This window comes from Anguilla rostrata, chromosome 17 (genome assembly GCF_018555375.3).
Source record: "Anguilla rostrata isolate EN2019 chromosome 17, ASM1855537v3, whole genome shotgun sequence".
NCBI lineage: Eukaryota > Metazoa > Chordata > Actinopteri > Anguilliformes > Anguillidae > Anguilla > Anguilla rostrata.
Window position 1 is genome coordinate 15,130,751 of NC_057949.1, and position 19,573 is coordinate 15,150,323.

At 44.7% G+C, this 19,573-nt stretch overlaps 1 protein-coding gene and 1 long non-coding RNA gene across 10 annotated transcripts in view; both read left to right on the forward strand.

The window, feature by feature from the left end:
- syt3 (synaptotagmin III) overlaps nucleotides 1-16,325 on the forward strand; it is a 47,658-nt gene extending 31,333 nt beyond the window's left edge. For 3 of the 9 annotated variants that reach the window (XM_064316569.1, XM_064316566.1, XM_064316570.1), the window contains 7 exons: nucleotides 3,330-3,456; nucleotides 4,769-4,987; nucleotides 5,638-5,758; nucleotides 7,358-7,529; nucleotides 10,632-10,761; nucleotides 11,552-11,642; nucleotides 13,098-16,325. In XM_064316569.1, the coding sequence (XP_064172639.1) occupies nucleotides 3,330-3,456; nucleotides 4,769-4,987; nucleotides 5,638-5,758; nucleotides 7,358-7,529; nucleotides 10,632-10,761; nucleotides 11,552-11,638 (856 nt within the window). In that variant the 3' untranslated portion in view covers nucleotides 11,639-11,642; nucleotides 13,098-16,325. Of the gene's footprint in view, nucleotides 1-3,329; nucleotides 3,457-4,768; nucleotides 4,988-5,637; nucleotides 5,759-7,357; nucleotides 7,530-10,631; nucleotides 10,762-11,551; nucleotides 11,871-13,097 lie in introns of all 9 variants that reach the window. The other 6 variants (XR_010326916.1, XR_010326917.1, XR_010326914.1 and 3 more) reach the window with 6 other exon arrangements.
- Nucleotides 16,326-16,780: 455 nt separating this feature from the next.
- On the forward strand, nucleotides 16,781-19,573 carry LOC135243842 (uncharacterized). The gene is made up of 3 exons (XR_010326809.1): nucleotides 16,781-18,780; nucleotides 19,253-19,321; nucleotides 19,432-19,573. It is a non-coding gene; the product is annotated as an uncharacterized LOC135243842 (long non-coding RNA).

Here is a 19,573-nt window from a genome sequence, read left to right on the forward strand (position 1 = left end):
GCAAATACAAGACTACATCCTCTGTCCTCTCTCACTTCTGATCTATCACGTAATGTGCAGACGTATGTGTGTGTTTGTGTAACAAATCAGTATTTGCCCTTAATTTTGACATTCATTTTGCCCGAACGCACCAAGCTGTATTTGTCGAGGAATTTTTTTTTGTAATTCACAGAACAAACGTTGGCTGAGCGCAGGCCTGTGTTTGTGTTTGTGTGGAGCTGGCGCATTAGCCGCTGTGCTGTCTAACCGACACAGCGCATATTCCACGGCGCATATTTTGCACTCTGCTTCGCTCCCGCACTGCTGCGAGGTCCTGCTGTTCAGCGAGGTCCCTCAGCTCATATCTGATACCGCCGCACTTCGGGAAGCGGCGCCGCTGGTTCGCGGGGTATTAGAGTCAAGCGCCGTGTCACACCTAAGTGTTTCGCTGAGAACTGGTGCGAGTTTACACAAAGTCACCCGTACCGGACCCCGGGCCCTCTGGGAAATGTAGTTCTGTTCACACGACAGCGAGTGGGCAGACGCGGTTGCGCTGTGGGAATTGCTGCTGGTTCTGTACTGCTGTTGTGCGGTGTGATTTCCCCCCCCCCGCGCCCTTCGCCTGCTGTAGTAACGGCTGTCTGCCCTGTAGGGTGTATCTGATTCCAGGGAAGGAGGAGTAGACCGGGCCGGCGAGAGAGGGAGTGTGTCGCTATTGATTAATGGCGCTCGGGAAGGGCGGGCTTGCGGTCAGCGATACAGTCGGACAGATTTGGTTTAAATCTCGAGCGCGTGCCGTCGAGCCACGTTTATCATTTTCAGCCACCGTTTAAGATGCTCATTCGCTGTCTGGGGAGAGCGCGAGCCTGACCAGGAAACAGTGTCGACTACAGCGAGCTCCATGATGTTAGGACAAAAACATATTTTTTATTTATTAGGCGCCGTACTCCACAACGTTCGATTTGTAATTGAACATTTCACCTGTGGTTAACGTGCAGATTATCTGCTTTTTTTAAAGGGTATTTTTTATACATTTTTGTTTCACCTTGTAGAAATAACAGCATTTTTAAATACATAGTCCCACCACAATTCAGGGTAATGATCCCAAACACAATGCTAAAGCAACAAATGAGTTTTTCAAAGCCAAAACTGGAAATTTCTTGACTGGCCAAATCAGTCACCTGCTCTGAATTCAATTAGGCATGTGTTTCATATGCAAAAGAGGAAACATAACGCAACTAGCCCCCAAAACAAGCAGGAGCTGAAGATGGCTGCAGTACAGGCCTGGCAGAGCATCACCAGAGAAGATACTCAGCACCTGGTGATGTCTATGTGTCACAGATTTCAAGCCGTCATTGCATGCAGTGAATATGTGATAAAGTACTAAACCTGACTGTTTTCATTTACTTAACATTAATACATACCAGTCATTATGACACCCTGTAATGGGGGGCCTATTTATAAAAAGTACCGCAGTTCCTACATGGTGAAACCAGCGTGTGTAAAAATGCCCTTAATCAAACAATTCACTTGTGGTTAAAGTGCAGGTGCTCAGCTTTTATAGCTGAGAATCTGCACTGTGACCACAAGTTAATTGTTTGATTACAAATTTATTAACTGAGTACCGAGCCAAATACGCCTTTTTCCCCAAACACGGAAGCTCACGATATACGCTGAAAAAGAATTAAGAAACTACAGGGATCGCAAACGGACGAAATGATATGCAGACGAAGCTCGGGGAAAGCGTTTGATTGGACAGCGCAGCCCCGTGAGGGGGCGGGGCCGCGGCGTGGGCCCCGGGGTAGATTTTTCCCGAGACCGGCCTTGTTGCTCCCGCTCGCGTGCGGACGGGACGACGGATTTAAGCCGCCTCCCACCCCTCGGCGCTCCTGCGGATCAGACCCTCGGCTAATGAAACGATCGCGTCCTCGTCGCCGGGCTCAGACGCGTCTCGGCAACGGCCGGATCGGATGACGGGCCCTCCGAACGCCGCGCGTCCGCCGACCGCTAGCCGCTAGCCGCTAATTAAACGGGATGCGCCCGGCCCGCGCGCGCGCCAGAGCGCTGATTTAATATACCGCAGAGTGCCGTTTCCTCCAGATCCGCCTCATACCCTCCAAGCTCTGCACGCACTTACTGGCCCTCAAGCGCATTTCACATCCGATGCTGACATTTAGGCAGGTAAAAAATATATCTATATATATATATATATATATATATATATATATATATATATATATATATGTATATTGTCTTAGTGCCCATATAATTCAATTCAATTCAATAGCGCTTTTTACTGAGAACTGTCGCAAAGACGCTTTACAGAGTAGCAAGACAGGAAACAGAGAAAAAAGAGCAAACAGAGCAAACACCAGGCCTGAACCCCCCAAATAGCGAATGCATGAGGTAAAAAAAAAAACAAACACTCCCAGTGGGGAGAAGGCCCTCGAGACAGCGTTAAGTATCTGGCTCTGATTCCAGGCTTCTGATTGCCTCCGGAGGCTCAGTCACTGGGGTCTGTTTCTCTTGGAGGAAACGAGGCGGAGCTTTTTTTTGACGGGGTGACCAGATGTCCCCGATGTGCTTCCTGGAACCGGCCGGCATTACAGTCCTTTTTCACATTTCCAAGAAAGCCTTGATTCGTCCTGCCTTTCCGTCGTTCTGTTTGTAGTTTCTCATTGCGTTAGGTACGCAGTCCTCCGGGGAATCTGGTCACTCTAGTTTCTGACCTTCACAAATCAAGAGCGGGTTATACAATCAAAAAAAGATATCACTTTCAAATTGTAAATCAGTAATTAAGATGTTAAAATAATATTGAAGCAGTTGTAGATTGCCTTGTTGAAGATGCAAGTGCACCTTTTGGAAGGGTTACCACATTAAAAAGCCTCTATTGAATACAATAAAAAAAACAAAGATCTGGAGTTTGCAAAAAAAAAAAAAAAGCACCTGAACCTTGATTGTAACCGGGCATTATGTTTATATGCTTTTTGGCCACACACCCCCACAGTGGGTTTGGTTTCAGAAGGACTCTTATTTTGAAAATGATGTCATACCTTTGGTGAAATATTCTCGTGGATCTCTAATGTTATGCAGTCGTTTCGCATCTGCTAGTCCTGGGGCTCTTGTTAAAGGTCAATGGAATAATTCCACAGTGTTTTTGTTGATCTTTATCAAGCGTGTGAGTAATTTTTCAGGGCCTTGTGCGTCCATGGAAATGCACGGTATGTGTATGTGAAAGCACTGGCCGCCCCTGCTCTTTGGAGTGCGAGACCCTGTAGAAGTCTGTGGATGTGTTAGTGGAGGGCAGTGCCTGGCCAGTGTAAAACACCCGTATCTGCTTCCCTTTGCAGCACTGAGCAGCTGGTGGTCAAGATCCTGAAGGCACTGGACCTCCCGGCCAAAGACGCCAACGGGTTCTCGGACCCGTACGTGAAGATCTACCTGCTGCCCGACCGAAAGAAGAAGTTCCAGACAAAGGTGCTGTTCCCCCACCCCCTCCCCACACTCCCACCCCCTTCCCCCTCTGGGCAAACACCGTGCTGCTTCCTGTTTATTAGCTGCTTTATTTTCAGCACCTTTAAAGGAAACCCCCGAGGACCTTTGCGAGCGGGGAGCTTTAGGCGGCCGAGGCGGTGCCTGCTGGGAAACGGGAAGCCGGTGTCTGTTTTTGTTCTGTTGTCGCTGCGGCTTTGCTCCTCCTCCGTCACCTGGAGCCCGTGGGGCTGTGTGTCGTCGCCTCGGTGACGCGGCGATCGGCTTGTCCTCCCTGTTTATCCATGGCCCACCCCCCCCCCCCAGTCTGCCGTCGTCCTCAGGGAGCCCCTGTTTATTAGCAGTGAAAGGTGCGCCGACTGCTGCCACACGCAAGGTCAGAAGCTCTCAGGCAAGCTGTCTGCGTGACACCGCTTCTCCCCCCCCCCCCCCCCCCGCCCGCCCCCACCACTGCCTTTAATCTTCACCGCCCTGCTTTGGCCCTGGGAAGGTCCTCAAACGGTGGGCCACCGTTCATTTAATTAAAAAAAAAAGAAAAGGAGAGCAGACAGTCTGCCCTCCTTTCATGTTTTTGTTGTATTCCGTTGGGGGAAAGCAGAGAGTGTGAAAGATCACAGAGGAGGGATTGGCAGGGTTGGAACCCCTGTGTACTGGGGGGGTTTAAAAAAACTACAATACCCACAATGCCCTGGGCATGGTTATGACACATGTGTCACAAACCAGGGGGAAAAGGGGCAGTAAAACAACAGTTATGTGAATATGCATGAGCCTCTTTGTTCCATGTGGGGGATTTATATATAGTCTGACAGTAAGCTGCCCTACAGACTGCACCACACATCTCACTAACATTATAATGTTTTTTTTATTTATTTAATCAGATACTTTCTATTTTAATTTAAGGTTCATGGAAGATTCATTTACTTTCAAGCTTCTAATTTGTGTGGAGAGGGGGGGGGGGTTCTGGTGATATTTTCGTACTATAAATGTTATGTAACACGATTCAGAAAAGAATTAATTAACAAAAAAGATTATAAAAAAATACAAATCACCAAATACCTCAGAAAATGTATCTTTAAACTGCAATATGTTGGAGGTGTAAATGGTAGGTGGCAAAAGTAAAGGCCACACAAAGAGCGAGGTGAGCGATCTGCATTATGTATGAAACGCACACATCCCAATGCATATTTCAAATGCATGCAAGTCAGAGTGTGACCCAGCCCTAGCCAGAACAAGCCAGGGATGGGCTTTTTCACTGAAGCCTCAGCCTCACATTTACCGGCTCTGTCCCACCCCTCAGGTTCACAGGAAGACGCTAAATCCCGTCTTCAACGAGACGTTCCAGTTCGGGGTCCCCCTGGCCGAGCTCCACTCCCGGAAGCTGCACTTCTCCGTCTACGACTTCGACCGGTTCTCCCGACACGACCTCATCGGTCAGGTGGTGGTGGACAACCTGCTGGACTTCAGCGAGGGGACGGGGGAGAAGCCCGTCTGGAGGGACATCGTGGAGGGGACGGCGGTGAGCGCAACACGCCCCCCCTGCACCGCTGGACACGCCCACAAGCTGTCAATCAGCTCCCTACGGCGTTAATATTAATTAGAGACTGTCTCCGCCCACAAGCTGTCAATCAGCTCCCTACGGTGTTAATATTAATTAGAGACTGGGAACGCCCACCTGTCTCCGCCCCCTCATTTGTAAATGCTCATAGAGTTCTTTTCTATTTTTAAATGAACATTTTATTGCTGCAATTTATTACATGTTTACAAAACAGAATTAAAGACTCACTGTCCAGCATCTTAGTTTACAGCAGAGTGAACACTGCTCCCTCTTTCCTAACTGCCCAGCATCTTAGTTTACAGCAGAGTGAACACTGCTTCCTCTCTCCTAACTGTCCAGCATCTTAGTTTATGGCGGTGAGTGAGTGAATCCCTCTCTCCTAACTGCCCAGCATCTTTAGTTTACAGCAGAGTGAACACTTTGCTCCCTCTTTCCTAACTGCCCAGCATCTTTAGTTTACAGCAGAGTGAACACTGCTCCCTCTTTCCTAACTGCCCAGCATCTTAGTTTACAGCAGAGTGAACACTGCTCCCTCTTTCCTAACTGCCCAGCATCTTAGTTTACAGCGGTGAGTGAGTGAATCTCTCTCTCTGTCTCTCTGTCTCACGCAGGAGAAGGCCGACTTGGGAGAGCTGAACTTCTCTCTCTGCTATCTGCCGACGGCCGGACGGCTGACCGCCACCGTCATCAAGGCCACCAATCTGAAAGCCATGGACCTCACCGGCTTCTCCGGTAATTAGTGCAACCGTCAAACAGCACTCGACGTAACCGATGCTCTACTGGCTAATGGTCATACAGCTCGTTAGCGCCTGACTGGACCGCGAGCGTAACCGATGCTCCACTGGCCATGGTCGTACAGCTTGTTAGTGCTCAACCGGACCGCGCGCGTAACCGATCCTCCACTGGCTAATGGTCATACAGCTCGTTAGCGCCTGACTGGACCGCGAGCGTAACCGATGCTCCACTGGCCATGGTCGTACAGCTTGTTAGTGCTCAACCGGACCGCGAGTGTAACCGATCCTCCACTGGACGCGGTGTTGACGTCCCTTAATGAACCAGTGCTAACATCTGAAGCTAAATGTAATTAAGTTATTAATCTAATTACTGTTGATGTATTATGGTCATGGCACATATATGTCACACAGCATAAGCAACGTTTCTATTGCTCATGGAATCACTGTTATTCCTGCTGATGTCACACCATTGGAGCAAAGCCTGATAAAACTATACCGTAGCTCAGAGAGGTGTCGGAGGGCCAGCAGGGGGCGCTCTTTACTCTGTGCCATATAAAAATCCAATGTACTCAGCGCAGCGATGTTGACACAGTGCTGTAGAAGGTGTCTCACGCTGACTCACTGTGGCCATTAAAAGATTCCGCTGTGTTTCGAAAGAGTAGGGGCGTTAACCCTGGCGTCCTGCCAAAATTACCCCCCAAAAAGCTGGCTCACTCTATCTGGCAACCAAATCGCCCCCGCATTTGATTGGCTAAACAGCCGCTTGCATTCCCAACCCCCCCATTGACTCCCCAGGTTATTACCGAAAATAGAGAGAGAGCTGAGCTCGCCGCTGACCTATCTTGACAAAGCATAAATAAAAGAAGCTAACTGTTTCCTTAGCGCCGTGACCATCATGCGGTGTGCTTTTTTTTTCAAACACCAGATTCAGTTATTCCAGAAAAAAATACACTTGCAGCTTTCTCTGTGCTCTTGCTAATTTTAGACCGATTACACATGGTATTGCGGCTATTAATGAACGGCTTGCCTGTTCTTCTCTACCTGTTCACTTCTCTCTCTCTCTCTCTCTCTCTCTGTACCTCTTCATTTCTCTCTCTCTCTCTCTCTGTACCTCTTCATTTCTCTCTCTCTCTCTCTCTCTGTACCTCTTCATTTCTCTCTCTTTCTCTCTCTGTACCTCTTCATTTCTCTCTCTCTCTCTCTCTGTACCTCTTCATTTCTCTCTCTCTCTCTCTCTGTACCTCTTCATTTCTCTCTCTCTCTCTCTCTCTCTCTCTCCCTCTCTCTCACTCCCCATTCCTCTGCTTTATTGTGTGACATATTTCAAAAAATACATATTGCCAAAGCGTAGTGATGACAACAATCATGGTAATAATACAAAAAAACTGCGACAATAACAACATAAATGACAACGATATAACATTTGTTAACTATTAAATATTCATTATTTCAATTTGTTATTATACATTATTAATATATAGTGGTCCTTTATTGTTACTTGTTTCTGTCTCTCGCTTTCTTTCTCTCTGTACCTCTTCACTTCTCTCCCTCTCTTCCCATAATGCCTCACTTTCCTTTCTCTCCCGGTCTCCGGCAGACCCGTACGTAAAGGCCTCGCTGATCTGCGAGGGCCGGAGGATGAAGAAGAGGAAGACCTCCATCAAGAAGAACACGCTCAACCCCACCTACAACGAGGCGCTGGTCTTCGACATCCCCTACGAGAACATCGACAGCGTGTCCCTCATCATCGCCGTCATGGACTACGACTGGTGAGGCCCGGGGCGGGGGGGTACGTTGCGCGCACGTCGCCGTGGCAACAGTTACTCTAGTCACGGTCCTCGAGGTCCAGGACTGCTGGTTTTCCACCCTCCCTTCCCCTGGAAGTCAGTCTGGCCAATCAGTAGCTCTAAGAGTTCAGTCAATTGTCCTGGGGGAAATAGAAAACCAGGGCTGGATTTGGATTCTAGGACCAGATTTGATTATTCGTGCTGTGGAGGTTGCGGGTTCAGTTCCGCGGTGGGGCACTTCACTTGTAGCCCGTGGGCACATAACCAGAGTTGGCTCATCAGAATATCCAGCCGTAAAACTGGACTGCATGAGAGCCCACACCTCAACCCCATCCAACACCTTTGGGGTGAATTTGAAAGCCAAGTCAGGCCTAATCGTCAGTGCCCAACCTCACTAATGCTCTTGCGGCTGAATGGAAGCAAATCCCTGCAGCAATGCTCCAACATCTAGTATAAAGCCTTCCCTGAAGAGTGGAGGTTGTTATAGCAGCAAAGAGTGGCCAACTCCATATTAATGCCCATAATTTTGGATGAGATGTTGGACGTCAGGTGTCCACATACCTTTGTCCATATAGTGTTGCTTGTTATCAAAATATCGAAGTTAACAGCAATCCCTCGATGGGAAAATGACACAAACATCACAGAGGCATTACATGGGAAGGACCTTGGTGGCCAGACAGTGACAGATATTGACTGGCCTGGTGAAATAAAGGTCAAATTTAAGAAACGAAAGGGTTAAATGTTGGCTGTTAGTGCATCGCGATGGTTCGGGGAACCAGACTTTTAACCAGAGAGCCAAGGAATCCAGTCCTGGGAGAATATACCCATTACAGTTACCTTAACTGCTTCTACCCGGCACATCTGGGAATATATCATTTCTATATGTGCTTTTTTTTTTCACATCGTCCCGGACGAGCCAGACAGGAATATAAATCACGATGTAAAAGTCGAGGTGCTCAAGTTTTACGAGGCCCTAAAACTGATATCCCCGCAGGAGGCCCCATTGAGCCTGAGAAGGGCATTCAGATCTTATATGATTTCAATTCATTTATTTTTATGCGACAGACCAGGTGAAATTTTACACTTATCCCGCGAGCGGTGGGGACTAAAACAGAGTACAGACTGTAAGCACCGGCACATTGGCCTGTGGTGTAGCGGCCATCGTGGCCTGTAAGCTTGCTCTGAAACCATCGCTAATATTCCTCTGAATTAGCTCACGTGCCAAAAACACGCCGGAACGCGTTGCTGTGTAGATTAAATGCATGCTCGTGTTTGCGCTCTTGAGCATGTAAACAGTTTTGCTGTTTTAAAGGAGTTTGTACTCCAGGCACAGGTGATTCACTTGACACGCCCAAGGCTTTGGTTCTGTTTTGATGGTTCTGTTTGGATTATTGCGAGGGGTTTGTTTTGTGCGTTTTAACCCATTAATGCCCGGATTTTTTTCCAGAGATTTCTTTTTAAAGCATCTATTAGTAATCCAAAAAATATTCACAGATAGAAGTGAGTGGAAAACAAGCAAGAAATAAAATACAAACTGTGTTGTTACGGCTTTTCTATGATGTAGTGTTTGACTGAAGATTCTGGAGCTTATATTCAAAAATACAAACAAACCTTCCTCTATCAGGAGAAATGATAATGAACTAATTAGTAGAATTGACTAGCTCTGGATTTCCCCCTGAAAATGATCTTTTATTCTTCTATAGGTATAATTAGGTGTTGGCTTGCGTTGAGTCAACACTGCTCCGTAATTGGTGCTAGTGTTACACCTTTCTTCGACAAATTGGTTTTTAGTGATTGCTGAACTTCTCAAACCGTCTTGGAAGGGAAAGGATATTGCTTGTAACTGTCAGTCAAAGTCAAGGACGAATGCAGAATAGCAGCCATTGCCTCACTGGCTTTCATCTTTATTTGTGTATTTGTTCATCAGTCCATAGCTTGACGTAATGCTGGAAAACCTTAGGGGGTTTGTAATTCTATGAAGACAGCTTGTGCTCGTGCAATGGGGAGGTTCAGTCCACAGGGTACAAAAATCAATTGCTTGTTCCTTAATCTTGCTTGTTGCTTTTTTAAAAATTGATAAGCAATGAAAATAATGTCTTATAATAGAAAAAATATATCTTGCAATACAATCCAAAATATGATCCTGATGGACTTAAATTTCGGATCAATCCAGGTACAAGGTATCAGCCGCAGGGGCCCAATAAAAACAATTTGGGTGTGAAGATTTCCTAAATGCATCTCGGTTTTACTGGTTTAAATAAGCAAATTTAAATGCATCCGAAGGCTGAGTTGATGCCGCAGATATTTGATTGTAACACAGAGAAAGAGAGAGAGAATCGAGTGGAATTTCGAGCGGAACGTCATTGTGCTGTTTTCATTAATGATTCTCCTCAGTTTTCAGGACCTTGTTTGCAAAGCCTCCTGTTTTTTTTTTTTTTTTGCCAAGCTGGCCTACTTACACAGCATCAGGCAGTCGATTAATATACAATTTATGTTGAGTTCCCTTAAACCTCTCAGCTGTGGACCTGCTTTTACAAATGCTTGAGGTGTAAGGAGTCGTTTGGAACATTCATTAGCAGCGCTACACGATCCGGTGGAATCCTCCTTCCCCCGCGTCCCTGTTGCTTCCCGTGAAGGTATTCTTCTGACAAATTAATACCGGTTATGTAATGCTAATAAAACCCAGTGCTTAAGCGCTGTATAAGTAATTATACCCTCTCTTTAATTTCACAACCTCACATTTTCTCCATACTTTGTCAGCAGGAATGTTCCTCTGTGGAGTTTTATCTATTACTCTCTCTCTCTCTGTATTTCTCTCTCTCTCTCTCTCTCTTTCAAATACCTGCTTTCATTACCGAGGCACTGTTTGAAACAAGACTTGGGAAGGGGAACGAAAATACTAGATAGAATTGAAAGATAAAATGGCGTCTTTATGTAAAAATAACAGCGGGGCATGGATGAGCCAGAATGAATCCTTCATCCACCGTGATAATTAGCATGAGCGGCCCCTCTCAGCTTCCCTCAGGCTGCTTCGCAGAGAGCCTGCTGTGATGTCACAATGCTCCCTCCCTCCCTCTCTGTCAGCATTGGTCATAATGAGGTCATCGGAATGTGCCGGGTGGGAAGTGACGCAGAGGGACCGGGTCGGGAGCACTGGGCGGCCATGTTGGCCAACCCCCGCAAGCCAATTGAGCACTGGCACCAGCTGGTGGAGGTAGGGCATGCGTTAGCCATCGCCCCATTACTCTCTCCATCTCTCTGTCTCGCCATCTTCCTCGCTCTCCGTCCTGCTCCATCACTCTCTCTGCATCTCTCTCTCCATCCTACTCCATCACTCTGTCCATCTCCCTCTCTCCATCCTGCTCCATAACTCTCTCCATCTCCCTCTCTCCATCCTGCTCCATCTCCATCAGTCGCTCCATCCTGCTACATCACTCTCTCATCTCCCTCTCTCCATTCTGCTCCATCTCCATCAGTCTCGCCATCCTGCTCCATCTCCATCAGTCTCTCCATCCAGCTCCATCACTCTTTCTGCATCTCTCTCCATCCTGCTTCATCACTCTCTCTGCATCTCCCTCTTTCCATCCTGCTACATCACTCTCTCATCTCCCTCTCCATTCTGTTCATCTCCATCAGTCTCTCCATCCTGCTCCATCACTCTCTCCATCTCCCTCCGTCCTGCTCCATCTCTATCAACCTCTCCATCCTACTATATCACTCCCTCGCCATCACATCTTCTCTCCACTTTCTCTCTCTCAATCCCACCCTGTCTCTATCTGAAATGCTCCTTTACAAATGTGAATATTAATGTGCAATAAGTTTGACTTCCATAAATGTAATATCTTTTTTCTCTCTGTGACTCTTCCTTGGTCTCCCCAATTGTCTCTTTCTCCCTCCCTCTTTTTCGGTCTTTCTCCTCTCTCCCTCTCTCTCTCTTTTTGCCTGAGAGACACACGCATGTTGTCATAAACAATGTACAGTACACATGTGTCTGTGTTTGGCAGGAGAAGACCATGAACACGTATGTGTCCAAGAGCGCCACCGCCTCCTCCAAGCCGCACATCGTGGTGGACAGCCCCCACTCCGAGTAGATCTGTGAGTGTTGTGATTGACAGCCCCCACTCCGAGTAGATCTGTGAGTGTTGTGATTGACAGCCCCCACTCCGAGTAGATCTGTGAGTGTTGTGATTGACAGCCCCCACTCCGAGTAGATCTGTGAGTGTTGTGATTGACAGCCCCCACTCCGAGTAGATCTGTGAGTGTCATGATTGACAGTCCCCACTCAGAGTAGATCTGTGAGTGTTGTGATTGACAGTCCCCACTGTGAGTAGATCTGTGAGTGTTGTGATTGACAGTGCCCACTGTGAGTAGATCTGTGAGTGTTGTGATTGACAGTCCCCACTGTGAGTAGATCTGTGAGTGTTGTGATTGACAGTCCCCACTGTGAGTAGATCTGTGAGTGTTGTGATTGACAGTTCCCACTGTGAGTAGATCTGTGAGTCTTGTGATTGACAGTTCCCACTGTGAGTAGATCTGTGAGTGTTGTGATTGACATGCCCACTGTAGTAGATCTGTGAGTGTTGTGATTGACAGTTCCCACTGTGAGTAGATCTGTGAGTGTTGTGATTGACAGTCCCCACTGTGAGTAGATCTGTGAGTGTTGTGATTGACAGTTCCCACTGTGAGTAGATCTGTGAGTCTTGTGATTGACAGTCCCCACTGTGAGTAGATCTGTGAGTGTTGTGATTGACAGTGCCCACTGTGAGTAGATCTGTGAGTGTTGTGATTGACAGTGCCCACTGTGAGTAGATCTGTGAGTGTTGTGATTGACAGCCCCCACTCCGAGTAGATCTGTGAGTGTTGTGATTGACAGCCTCCACTCTGAATAGATCTATGAGTGCCTCCTATGGGTCCAGTTGACTGGTTCTCTTCAAACACAGTGAGAGTCATCAGAGAGCTCAGACCTAGATAAAGGAGTGTGTGTGTGTGTAATAAGACCCAAGGACACTGTCTTTATCTCATGAAACAGTCGGTCTACCTATGGGCAGTGACATGATAATGTCTGGAAGGAATAGGGATGTGTGTTAATTCCATCCCTCCAGTGTAGTGTGTGGAGGGAACGGGGGGTGTTTAAATTCCGTCCCTCCAGTGTAATAAGTGGAGGGAATGGGGCTGTGTTTAAATTCCCTCCCTCCAGTGTTATCTCAACACCTTTCTAACCAGCGAGTGTGCATTCCGAAGTAGCAGATCTGTCTGTTTCTGAGTCCGTAGCAGACAGTTAAACACTGGAAATCAATGATGGCAGTTAGGGAAACAGAGCCTCGTATGTGCTGCATGTAAAGTAGGCCACAGCGGTGACAAAGCTGTAATAAATGTATCTGGGCTTCTAATGCGTTTGTCTGCTCCCCTTAGCGCCCCAGAACATACCATTGTGAATCTGCTCTTGTCTCCATGCAGCCTCGCTGAATTTTGTGAATTTGCTGTGTTACGACTCATAACCCTTTTCTGCGTTTCTCCCCTCTCCCCTTCTCCCTCCCCCCTTCCCCCCAGGGCAGTCTCTCTCTCCCATGCACTGATTTGTTCTCGTCATTAACAAAACATGAAGGTGGAGTAAATGAGACGACACATAACTTACACATAACCGCTACTGTTACAGCTACTACTGCTACTAATACTATTCCTCTTCTACTACTACTATTCTACTGCTACTATTATTAACAATAACAACTTCAAATCATTGTGTACAAATAGGCACCCAGAAGAATTCATATAAATGCAACATTGATGAATAGAATGTAGTGGTAATACCTAGTAAACGTGTTCAGTGTGGACAGACCACCGATCTCTGTCTCGCTCTCTCTCTAACACACACACACACACACACACACACTGTAAAGCTCAGTCACACGTGCACACATACATTTATGAATAAATAAGATGTAAAAAGGAAAAGACTCATCTCTATTAAAAATAGTCACTTTGGATCTTGAGTCAGTGAAGTGTGTGATGGACGTCTCCAATCGACGTGTAAAAACCCGATCCATCGGGGGGAAGGACCTGGTGCCCGTTTCTCCCTCCGAAAAAAAAAGTCACCTATTGGTTTATTTTGTGATTCTGCACCAGGCAAGTCAAAACTGATTTCATTTGTACAGACTTTTAAACAAACTTGTAACAGGGAAATGCTGTCTTTGCTTCGCTCCTGAACATTGTCTTACAGACCAAAAGGACCTGAAGGAATCTCCGTATATTTTTTTGGGGGTAGGACAGATACAAGTGTCGGACCGTGCCGCCATTTTGGACAGCTTGTACCCCAGCTTTCAGAATCAGATCTTTTACTTGGGTATTTTTCTTGTGTGAACAACAACAACAAAAAATATGTTCAGATTCAGGGAGGGAGAAATGCGGATGGACCAAAGCATGTTGTGCAACCATGAAATGTGTCCCCCTGCCTTACACATTTTTTAATCACTTTTTTCCTGTGAGCCCGTCAGGTTCAACTAGTAGCTTTTATTTTTCTATTATTTCATTTTCTAATTGTCCACTTCAAAGGATAAATCTTCATGTCACTTTTATATTTTTCATTATGCAGGAAACCTGGAGATGTGAATGGAACTGTTTGTGTGTAACAGGGGAATGTGTCATTCTTTTTGACATAACTGCCAAATGAATTATATTCATGAGGATACCCCAAAGGAACTATGGTTGAAATAGCAATTTTTCGGAAGGACCCAAATAAGGATGCATCTACTTGCTTTTTTTTACGCAGTTCTGGGAAGTGTATCCTTCAGGAAAGGACTTCATTGTACATTATTATTATTTTGGCGTCATTCTTTGCTTTTTTTATCTTCACTTCAGAAGAAGCAATCTGTAATTCAACTAGTATCTGAGGGGGATAGATGTGACCAAAAGGACACGCTCATGTTTTGTGTTGCCTTCGTTTGTGTGTGTTTCCGTGTTTGTTGGCGTGTTTGTGTACTTCGTACGCGTCCGTGCGTGTGCCCGTGTCTCTGATTGTCACCGTGACAACTATGTGTCCTTCCCCGCCCCCCTCTCACCCTCCCACCTGGTGGTCCATAAATTTCAAAACGTCTTGAAAACAAAGTGTGTCTTCTGTTCCATTCTGTCTTAGAATAAGCGTTTGTATGTAGGAGCCATTAACTGTAGCGAGAAGTGAGGGGGAAGAGATTGTTGTCCTGGCTGTTCTTTGATGGCATTGCCCCTGTCCATTTCACAAAAGTGTATACGCTGTGTACTTATGTTAATATATGTATATGTGTGAGAGGGAATTGCTTGAGCGTCAGGGGAATAAATACCTGGATACTTATTAGTGATCGATAAAAAAACATCTGAACAACATCGCCGAGGCTGAGCGCCGACTGCAGGCACAGATAGAAAGATGGTGGAGAGAGGAAGATAAACAGGGAAGGAGATGCCTCTTACGCACAGTCAGGTGAAGATACATGGTGAAGAGAATGAAGGTTAAGCACAGTTAGAGGAAGATACACAAGGATGAGAATAAAGGTAACACAGTGAGATGAATATAGATGGGGAAGAGAATAAAGGTAATGCACAGTGAGAAGAAGACAGATGGGGAAGAGAATAAAGGTTACACACAGTGAGAGGAAGATCCATGAGGAAGAGAATAAAGGTTGCGCACAGTAAGATGAAGATAGATGGGGAAGAGAATAAAGGTTACACACAGTGAGAGGAAGATCCATGAGGAAGAGAATAAAGGTGACGCACAGTGAGAGGAAGATAGATGGGGAAGAGAATAAAGGTCACGCACAGCGAGAGAAAGATAAATGGGGAAGAGAATAAAGGTTACGCACAGTGAGAGGAAGATACATGGGGAAGAGAATAAAGGTGACGCACAGTGAGAGGAAGATAAATGGGGAAGAGAATAAAGGTAATGCACAGCGAGTGGAAGATAAATGGGGAAGAGAATAAAGGTAATGCACAGTGTGAGAAAGGTAGATGGGGAAGAGGATAAGTGTGACACAAGGTATTGGGAAAAACCACTATTAAAACAATGCCAGTCACCATAACCATCACTAATGTTTTCTTTGAAGACGGTACCTGGTCACCTTTCCTAAATCACCAAAATCACCATCAGTACTGTCAGTGCTACTGCTGTTGGTACTGCCCTTCCCAGCGCTAATACTGCCAGCTGTTTCACTGTTTTCATCACTGATAACCTTATTACAGCTGCTACTGCCATAATCTCTACTAATACATCTACTGCTACCCCTATGATCATCAGGCCTAATACCTGTGCTACAACCCTGCCACAGTTACTATGCCACAGTTAATAACATCATTACTAACACTGTAACATAATATAATATAGTAATATATACTAACATACATCTAATATTACTACTACTGATACTACATCTAATGTCATTACCAAGACTGGTATTACATCTCATGCAACTAGCACTGTTATTACATGTAACACCATTAATAATAATGCCACTTCATCTAATATTACTAATACTGACACTACAGCTAACATCACTACTAATAATGTGTCACCATCTACTGTTACAATGTCTAACATTACTAATACTGATACTACATCAAATATTCCTTAATGCCACTACATCTAATATCATTACGAGCACTGGAACTACTTCTAACATCATTGCTATAGCTGGGTGTTTGTCACGGATTTTGTTATATTTTAGTCTTTTTTTATTTTTTATTTCCTCATTCATGAATTGTGACCTCTGTAAATGTTGTAACTGAAATAAAGGAAATTTCATGGTTTTGATAACATTTTCTTAACATTGGTATGTCACAGTTTAGACCCCATATTTATGATTTAAATTAATGTTTTCCTAAAAATAATCCTTGATTTCTGCTTTATTCAGTTTTCTGATTTTCAACAACTTCGTCTGACTGCTTTGTCACTCTAGTCAAGATTTTCCACGACAAACACCCAGTCTTCATTATTACTAAAACTGTTACCTTGAACAACATCAGTATTACTAATCAATACTAATAAAGTATTGATTAGCAATCTATCATCTATCATCATTATCATCTTTCTGCTTTATTCAGTTTCTGATTTTCAACACTTCGTCTGACTGCTTTTCACTCTAGTCAAGATTTTCCACACAAACACCCAGTCTTCATTATACTAAACTGTTCCTTGAACAACATCAGTATACTAATCATACAAATAAGTATGAAGCACTATCATCTACATCATCTACATAACTAACAAGCTACTACATTTAACATCAGTACTAATAAAGCTACTACAGCTACAACCATTACTAATAAAGCTACTACATTTAACGTCATTACTAATAAAGCTAATGCATCTAACACCATCACTAATAAAGCTATTTCATCTACAACCATTACTAATAAAGCTACTACATTTAACGTCATTACTAATAAAGCTATTACATCTAACACCATCACTGATAAAGCTATTTCATCTACAACCGTTACTAATAAAGCTACTACATCTAACATCATTACTAATAAAGGTACTACATCTATCATCATTACTAATGAAGCTATTTCTAACATCATCACTAATAAAGCTACCACATCTAAGATCATGACTAATAAAGCTACCAAATCTAAGATCATGACTAATAAAGCTACTACATCTATCATCATTACTAATAAAGCTATATCTAACATCATCACTTATTAAGCTACTACATCTAAGATCATCACTAATAAAGCTACTATATTTAACATCATCACTAATAAAGCTACTACATTTTTCGTCATCACTAATAAAGCTACTACATCTATCATTACTAATAAAGTTACTACATCTATCATCATTACTAATAAAGCCATCACATCTAAGATCATCACTAATAAAGTTACTACATTTAACATCATTAGTATTAAAGTTATTACATCTAACATGATTACTAATAAAGCTACTACATCTATCATCATCACTAATAAAGCTACTACATCTAAGATCATTGCTAATAAAGGTACTTCTAACGTCCCTTACTATTGAAGTTATTGCATCTCTCATCATTACTAATAAAGCTACTACATCTATCATCATCACCAGTGCTGCTACCACATTTACTGTTGCAGCTGTCTTTACTTCCTGCAGTTTATATCTCATACATTTTCTGCAGCCAGAGCACATTATAGGTTCTTATGAAGACCACCGATGTCAATGCACTGCCTTCCAAAACACCCCTAATGCGGCTTCTCCAGTGTGAGCGCTTCCCATGTAGCCGTGAATAGCATCGCCTGAAGTGTTCCTGCAACATGACAGCTGCTGCTAAGTAGAGGCATTAACATTCCCTTTTTATCATCACGGCTACCATCAGTGCTACAAGAGGAAATGCTGCTACTACTACTGCTATACAACCGCATTCATTAGCAGTGTGTTGCTGACTAGATGCACAGTGATGATAATAATAATAATAATAATAATAATAATTCAGGCAGCACGGTGGTGCAGTGGGTAGCACTGTCGCCTCAGAGCAAGAAGGTTGTGGGTTCGAATCTCGGCTTGGGGCCTTTCTGTGTGGAGTTTGCATGTTCTCCCCGTATCTGCATGGGTTTCCTCTGGGTACTCTGGTTTCCTCCCACAGTCCAAAGACATGCAGGTAGGCCAATTGAAGACCCTAAATTGCCCGTATGTATGAGTGCGTGACTGAATGGTGTGTGTGCCCTGCGATAGATTGGCTAGGGTGTATTCCTGCCTCTCGCCCAATGCACACTGGGATAGGCTCCCGCACCCCCGCGACCCTGCTCAGGATAAGCGGGTATAGATAATGGATGGATATAATAATAATAATAATAATAATCATAATAATAATAATAATAATAATGTAATTAATCTGACCAATGACGGGCAGTTTGTTGAGTGGTCTTTGGGGTCTGATTGGCCAGCTTTTCTCTCATGGACCAATAAACTTCTGTAAGTCTGCACACTGGTGGTGTGACCTCGCTCTCTCCCACTTACCCTGGCCGAACTCCCTCGGGACGGGGCCGGGTTCCCAGAGAGACGAACGAAGGGAGCGGTTTTTCGGCGTCTGATGCCGACGCTCGTCCTCTTAAAAGCCGGCGGGCTGACTCAGAGCGTAATGACACGGCTTCGGACTGAGTGTTCTCCGAACAGCAGGCCTGGCGGCCGAGCACCTGGCGCGCGTTCCACTTTTTTTGGCGCTAGTCACAGACGCACGGCTCACCGAGCCCAGCTTCCCCCCCTTACAGCTATTATCGCGGGTCTCGGGTGGGTATAAATATCTGTCGAGCGTACATTCGTTTCTTCAAGCTGCCGCTCCGATTTTAACGTTACTAAGGCGGTTAACTACCGTTACTTAGTTTGTGGTTAACGTTCTTACATTTCAGAAAGTTCAGTGACCGCTTATTAGAACAACTGAAGGCTGCTTTTTTTTTTCTCATGGTGGTATGACTAATTTATTGTCTCATCTACCAGGGAATTCATGAATTGTGTGACCTCTGTAAATGTTCCAATTGAAATAAAGGAAATTAGATGGTTTTGATAACATTTCCTTTCCATTGGTATGTCACAGTTTAAAGACCCCATATTTATGATTTTGTATACGTGGTTGCATATGTGCAGACTTCATGGTATACATGCAAATACCTGCCTGTCTTTATTTGTTTCGCTCTTTGTACATAACTTTTTATCGACCTTGAACCTTGTGTGTTGGCATTGCTGTGATCCCTACAATAAGCAGAACCGAAAGGCAAGTGTGGAACCAGGGCTAGAGAAGAAGACAATGGTGCACACTCTTAATTCTTATGAGGTATAACGTTGCTAAAGCTACACATTTTTTCTTAAAAAGGGATTTCAGTTTGTCGTGATTCATTTGTTCTGTTATATTTATTTTTGTGTTTATTTTGCTTTTGAATTAAGTTTCATGAGGCTGAAAGGTAAGAATCAGACTGTGAAAGGAGATCGGAGGACAACGCCGCTGCCAAGGACAATAACTTTGACCGCTACAGTGATGAGAGCAATAGTGGCGCTTGTTTGGTTCGAATAAAAGAAATGTAAGGCT